Consider the following 7,498-nt stretch of genomic DNA (forward strand, 5'->3'; position numbering starts at 1 on the left):
AACGTACTTTGGTGCGAGAAGTGCAAATCAATCCCAGAACAACAACAAAGGACCTTGTGAAGATGCTGGAGGAAACAGGTACAAAAGCATCTGTATCCACAGTAAAACAAGTCCTATATCGACATAACCTGAAAGGCCGCTCAGCAAGGAAGAAGCCACTGCTCCAAAACCGCCATAAAAAAGCCAGACTACGATTTGCAACTGCACATGGGGACAAAGATTGTACTTATTTGATGTTCTCTGGTCTGATGAAACAAAAATAGAACTGTTTGGCCATAATTACCATCGTTATGTTTGGAGGAAAAAGGGAGAGGCTTGCAAGCCGAAGAACACCATCCCAACCGTGAAGCACGGAGGTGGCAGCATCATGTTGTGGGGGTGCTTTACTGCAGGAGGGACTGGTGCACTTCACAAAATAGATGGCATCATGAGGAAGGGAAATTATGTGGATATATTGAAGCAACATCTCAAGACATCAGTCGGGAAGTTAAAGCTTGGTCGCAAATGGTTCTTCCAAATGGACAATGCCCCAAGCATACTTCCAAAGTTTTGGCAAAATGGCTTAAGGACAACAAAGTCAAGGTATTGGAGTGGCCATCACAAAGCCCTGACCTCAACCATATAGAACATTTGTGGGCAGAACTGAAAAAGCGTGTGCGAGCAAGGAGGCCTACAAACCTGATCCAGTTACACCAGCTCTGTCAGGAGGAATGGGCCAAAATTCACACAACTTATTGTGGGAAGCTTGTGGAAGGCTACCCGAAACGTTTGACCCAAGTTAAACAATTTAAAGGCAATGCTACCAAATACTAATTGAGTGTATGTAAACTTCTGACCCACTGGAATGTGATGAAAGAAATAAAAGCTGAAATAAATCATTCTCTCTACTAATATTCTGACATTTCACATTCTTAAAATAAAGTGGTGATCCTAACTGACCTAAGACAGGGAATTTGTACTAGGATTAAATGTCAGGAATTGTTAAAAACGGAGTTTAAATGTATTTTACTGCGGTTTATGTAAACTTCCGACTTCAACTGTATTTACTTTGAAATAAAGCTGGCAACGCAACAATAATACACATTTACAATAGGCCTATATCTAGAAATACATACAGCCTATATCTAGAAATACATACAGCCAAGTGATATATATGTACACACACCGATATACATCATTTTAATAGCAGGACACTGTAAAGTCCATTAAATATATATATATACACATTGGTATTCATCATTTTAATAGCAGGACACTGTAAAGTCCATTAAATATATATATATATAATATACACATTGATATTAATTTTAATAGCAGGACAATGTAAAGTCCATTAAATATATATATATATACATTGGTATTCATCATTTTAATAGCAGGACACTAAAGTCCATGAAATATATATATATATATATATATATATATTATATACACATTGGTATTCATCATTTTAATAGCAGGACACTGTAAAGTCCATTAATATATATATATATACATTGGTATTCATTTTTAATAGCAAGACACTAAAGTCAATATATATATATATATACACATTGGTATTCATCATTTTAATAGCAGGACACTGTAAAGTCCATTAAATATATATATATATATATATATATATTATTTGTATATATAATATACACATTGGTATTCATCATTTTAATAGCAGGACACTGTAAAGTCCATTATATATATATAATCGCAAAGGTGTTCGATGGGGTTGAGTTCAGGGCTCTGTGCAGGCCAGTCAAGTTCTTCCACATGGGGGCATTGTCATGCTAAAACTCAAAGCTGGAAGCACAGAATCATCTAGAATGTCCTTGCATGCTGTAGCGTTAAGATTTCCCTTCACTGGAACTAAAGTGCCTAGCCCGAACCATAAAAACAGCCCCAGACCATTATTCCTCATTCACCACACTTTACAGTTGGCACTATGCATTGGGACAGGTACCGTTTTCCTGGCATCCGCCAAACCCAGATTAGTCCGTCGGACTGACAGATGGTGAAGCGTGATTCATCACTCCAGATAACGCGTTTCCACTGCTCCAGAGTCCAATGGCGGCGAGCTTTACACCACTCCAGCCGACTCTTGACATTGAGCATGGTGATCTTAGGCTTGTGTGCGGCAGCTCGGCCACGGAAACCCATTTAATGAAGCTCCAACGAACAGTTATTGTGCTGACGTTGCGCGCTTAAAGAACAGGAAGGCCCACTGTTTATGCTTTTCAACTTGCTTTATTGACTACATTTCGATTCGAAACCACCACTGCACTGGTGACCAACGAACTCCAACCACCACTGCACTGGGGACCAACGAACTCCAACCACCACTGCACTGGGGGACCAACGAACTCCAACCACCACTGCACTGNGGGGGACCAACGAACTCCAACCACCACTGCACTGGGGGACCAACGAACTCCAATCACGAATTCTGCATGATAGGGTCCTTTGGCAGGGCGTGCAAACCATAGTATGTATAGGGATTTTCAGGCTTCAATGACCGTGATCCTTTGAATGTTTTGGGGGCGATGAAACAACAAAGCCCCATTTAAGGGAAGCAGATGGGCACAATAGGAGCTAAGACTCTAATATTTGTGTTAACTCTACAAAGTTGTGTTCTGTGAGTGTCACTGAGTAGGCTGATACCCCATTTCATGGGTGCACAATCTATAGGTTAGCCTGTACAGTTTAAGTACAGCATGTTCCCAATGCAATTCTAAAGTATATTACATCCACAGTGCAATTTCAACAGATTTTTATTGTCTTTTGTTGAATTTATACAAGAACAACCCAACCTTGTTTAGCATTATCTAGTCCAAATATGTCATTATTCCACTATTTGTATCACTTTCAATGGGGGACTTTTATATTCAAGGCGAACTGGAAATGATTGTGGCTACCTTCACACAAGGGTGCACAGCAGAGTTGAAAAACAGCCAACACATGGCAGAGTTGTTAGTTTGTTGATCAGCACACATGTCAAGAAGACAAGAGCGGAATGTATTAAGGTTATTAAACTGTTGAGTTTTTCAAGCAAGCATGCATTTGCACCCTGCAGTCATTGAACAACAGGCCAGAGGCGCTGTTAACGTTAGCTAGCATTTTTTATTTTTGCAGTTTTGGTTGTGTTCTGTCTGACTTGAAATGTGTCTAGCCTGGACTGTGGAGTAGCTAGCTAGTGTTGCGAAAGCCCATTGCATGAATAGTAAGGTATGACAATTTTTCCAACGTTTGGTGATAGTTTTGAACTGATGCACATTAGCTAGCTAGCTATGTTTTGTGGAAAACTGTAGGACTGGCATGTGGATGTAAACTAACTATTGTTATCTAGCTTCAGCTGGCTCTAGCTACCTAGTTGCTGAAGTTATATGTGAAACAAACCGCCCATAAACAAATATAGCTAGCTACCTTTCTTTGCCTGTTCGTTAGCTGACTGATGTTAGCTAGCTAGCTACAGAGGCTAGCTGCTTATCTTTGTACAATCAAACTAACGTTAGCCAGCTACCTAGCCAATCAAAATATCTGTATGCATTTATTGATTAACCTCAGCTTGAATACCACCATTTCGCTAGCTATCTACAGTAGCCTAGGTTTGTTCGCATAAACTTCTTCTGACTGGCAGTCTGGTGCAAGCAGCTGTGTTGTTGCCGAGCAACCTACCCGCTGTTAGAACTCTGAGCTACGTACCAAAAGAAAATGTAGCACATCGTTGTTTCTCAATGGACGTAAATGTTCACATGACAGCGATAAATTATACATTTAATAAAAACTATTGCACCAACAAATTGAGTCAAAACCCTGCATATTTTAAGTCCAATGTCCACTTTATGGACGCTATAGTCTCGTTTTAATCCGACGTCTAGAATTTGAGTTTGGTAGACGTAAGAAATAATCTTAACTAAATAACCACCCTGTTAAAAAATCTGGTAAGTGTGTTATATAACTCCAATTGATTAGCACATTTTCATAGAGATTGGTGTCGTATTGGCTTAGAAATGATAACAGGGACATTTGAATTTAACACTGAGCTTCATCCAATCCCTATATATATACGCGACTGACGTCAGGGGTAGGGGTGTATGTTCCTCTGTATCTACCTGAACCTCACCTGTTTTAACCTCTCCTAACCTGTACATTTGAATACCTGTTGGATATATATATATATATATATATTTAACTACCTGTATGTTCTGTCTCCTCCAGGTCCTCTCCCTACCTCTCCGTATCTACTACTACCTGAACCACACCTGGCCATTCGGCCGGCCTCTCTGCATGTTGTGTTTCTACCTGAAATACGTCAACATGTACGCCTCTATATTCTTCCTGGTGTGTGTGAGTGTGCGGCGCTGTGAGCTCATCATGCACCCGCTGAGGTACCATTCCAACAGACGACGAGGGGACATGTGTGTATGTGCCGCTGGCTGGTTGCTGGTCTGTCTCGGCTGTCTGCCTTTCCCTCTGCTCCGAAACACCAGCCTGCCCCCTGACCTTACCCCTAACGCCTATGCCTCCAGTCCTAGCTCATATGCCCCAGCCCCCACCTCTTCCCCAACCACTACACCTGGCCCTACCTCCATCCAGGCGGTGTGTTTTGCGGAGCTCCCCATGCGTGAAGTCAGCCCTGCGGCCGGCTGGGCTCTGATGGTGGGGGCGGAGCTGGTTGGCTTCATCCTCCCTCTGATCCTAGTTCTGACCTGCGCCTGTCTGTCAGCCGGCAGCCTGCGAGTCCACAGGGGGGAGGGGGAGGGGGGAGGGGTGAAGGACCACGGGGAGAAGAAGAGAGCGTTGAGGATGGTGTTGAGCTGTGCCGGGGTGTTCCTGCTCTGCTTCTCCCCGTACCATGTCACCATGCCGCTAGACTTTCTGGCAAAGGCCGATGCCCTGGGGAGCTGTGAGGTCAGAGAGATGGTGCTGCGATGCCATCCTGTCACCCTCTGTCTCGCCAGTCTCAACTCAGGACTGGACCCTCTCATGTATTACTTTACTACAGATGAGTTTAGGAGAAGATTCAGCAGGCCAGAAATACCTGAGAGCCTCAGTCTGGCTCCAAGACTTCCTTACTAGGGTGGGGGGGGGCCTGCCTCTGACCCCTGACTCTAACCCTGACCCTGGCTCCAAGACTATCCTGTACTAGTGGTGGGGGGGGGGGGGGGCTGCCTCTGACCGCGACCTCTAACCCTGACCCTGGCCCAAGACTGTCCTGTACTAGTGGTGGGGGGGGGGGGGGCCTGCCTCTGACCCCTGACCTCTAACCCTGACCTGGGCCCCAGAGACTGTCCTGTACTCAAGTGGTTGGGGGGGGGGGCCTGGCCTCTGACCCCTGACCTCTAACCCTGACCCTGGGCCCAAGACTGCCTTGTACTAGTGTGGGGGGGGGGCCTGCCTCTAACCCCTGACCTCTAACCTGCCCTGGGCCCAAGACTGTCCTGTACTAGTGGTGGGGGGGGGGGGCTGCCTCTGACCCTGACCTCTAACCTGACCCTGGGCCCAAGACTGCCTGTACTAGTGGTGGGGGGGCGGGCCTGCTGACCCCTGACTCTAAACCTGACCCTGGCCCAAGACTGTCCTGTACTAGTGGGGGGGGGGGCCTGCCTCTGACCCTGACCGTCTAACCCGACCCTGGCGCCAAGACTGTCATGTATAGTGTGGGGGGGGGCGCTGCTCTGACCCCTGACTCTTTAACCTGACCCTGGGCCAAGTACTATCCTGTACTGTGGTGGGGGGGGGGCCTGCCTCTGACCCTGACCTTAACCTGAACCCTGGGCCCAAGACTGTCCTGTACTAGTTGGGTGGGGGGGGGGGCTGCTCTGACCACCTGACTCTAACCCTGACCCTGGGCCCAGACTGTCCTGTACTAGTGGTGTGGGGGGGGGGGGGGGCCTGCCTCTGACCCTGAACCTCTAACCACCCTGGCCAAGACTATCCTGTACTAGTGGTGGGGGGGGGGCCTGCCTCTGACCCCTGACCTCTAACCCTGACCCTGGGCCCAGACTGCTGTACTAGTGGTGGGGGGGGGGCCTGCCTCTGACCTGACCTCTAACCCTGACCCTGGGCCCAAGAACTGTCCTGTATAGTGGTGGGGGGGGGGGGGCTGCCTCTGCCCCTGACCTCTAACCCTGACCTGGCCCAAGACTGTCCTGTACTAGTGGTGGGGGGGGGGGGGGGCCTGCCTCTGAACCCTGACCTCTAACCCTGAACCCTGGGCCCAAGATGTCCTTGTACTAGTGGTGGGGGGGGAGGCCTGCCCTCTGACCCCTATGACCTCTAACCCTGACCCTGGGGCCAAGACTGTCCATCTACTAGTGGTGGGGGGGGCCTGCCTCTGACCCCTGACCTTAACCCTGACCCTGGGCCCAAGACTGTCCTGTACTATGGTGGGGCGGGGGGGCCTGCATCTGATTCTCTAACCTGACCCAGACCCTGGCCCAAGACTGTCCTGTACCGCTGGAGTCTGTAAGACTGAACCCTGACCTCTAACCCCAAGACTGTCCTGTTCTGCTGTGGACAGCAAGTCATGGGTGAAGAGGGGAAACAAGGAGAAAGGGAACAAGGAGAGAGTTTCAAATGTGAACTAAAGACAGTTTCCGAATGTGGACATCTGCTGGACTGCGTTTGGAACTGCCGGTCTGTGGTCAAAAACGCTGAGTTCATCTCAGCCTAGGCTGCCCTTCAGTGTCTAGACTTGGCCCTGATGGAGATATGGATCACCCCATAGAACACTGAGTTCATCTCAGCCTAGGCTGCCCTTCAGTCTCTAGACTTGGCCCTGATGGAGATATGGATCACCCCATAGAACACTGCTACTCCAGTTGCCCTGTCTTTATCTGACTACGTTTTCTCTCATAGTCCAAGAGCATCTGGTCATCACCGTGGTGGCACAGGGCTACTCATTTCTCATAATGGGAGATTCCATCTCAGCATGGAATTCTCCTCATTTGAATTCCATGCTGTCACTGTCACTTGTCAACTCAAGCTTAACATTGTTGTAATCTATCGCCCACCAGGTTCCCTTAGAGAGTTCCTCAATGAGCTTGACACCTTGATAACCTCATTTCGTGACAATGGCTCACCGCCATTTCCTTTTCTGTCTCCCTTTCCTCCAACCATAACCACTCAGCCCCTACCTAGATGGTCATGCACTGTCGCAATCTTCTCTCTCTCTCTCCCACTACTCTCTCCTCTTCTATCCTATCTTCTCTCCCTTCTGCTAAATCCTTCTCCCTCCTGTCTCCATATTCTGCCTCTTCGACCCTACTCTCCTCTCTTTCCGCATCCTATGACTGTCACTGTCTCCTTTCCACCGGCCGGCTCGGGCTTCCCTTCCTGCTCCGTGGCTGAGTGACTCATTACGAGCTTACAGAGCAGGGCTGCAGGCAGCTGAGTGACTCATTACGAGCTTACAGAACAGGGCTGCAGGCAGCTGAGTGACTCATTACGAGCTTACAGAACAGGGCTGCAGGCAGCTGAGTGAAAATGGAAGAGAACTAAATCA

General features: G+C 47.7%; 1 protein-coding gene across 1 annotated transcript in view; it reads left to right on the plus strand.

Annotated features, from left to right (window-relative positions):
• The window catches only part of LOC112072054 (probable G-protein coupled receptor 174), a 14,057-nt gene extending 8,969 nt beyond the window's left edge, over window positions 1-5,088 (plus strand). Inside the window, exon 2 of the mRNA XM_024139468.2 lies at window positions 4,210-5,088. Coding sequence (XP_023995236.1) covers window positions 4,210-5,070 — 861 coding nt within the window. The 3' untranslated portion in view covers window positions 5,071-5,088. The remainder of the gene's footprint in view (window positions 1-4,209) is intronic.
• The last annotated feature ends 2,410 nt before the right edge of the window (window positions 5,089-7,498 follow it).

This window comes from Salvelinus sp. IW2-2015, unplaced genomic scaffold (genome assembly GCF_002910315.2).
Source record: "Salvelinus sp. IW2-2015 unplaced genomic scaffold, ASM291031v2 Un_scaffold1810, whole genome shotgun sequence".
NCBI lineage: Eukaryota > Metazoa > Chordata > Actinopteri > Salmoniformes > Salmonidae > Salvelinus > Salvelinus sp. IW2-2015.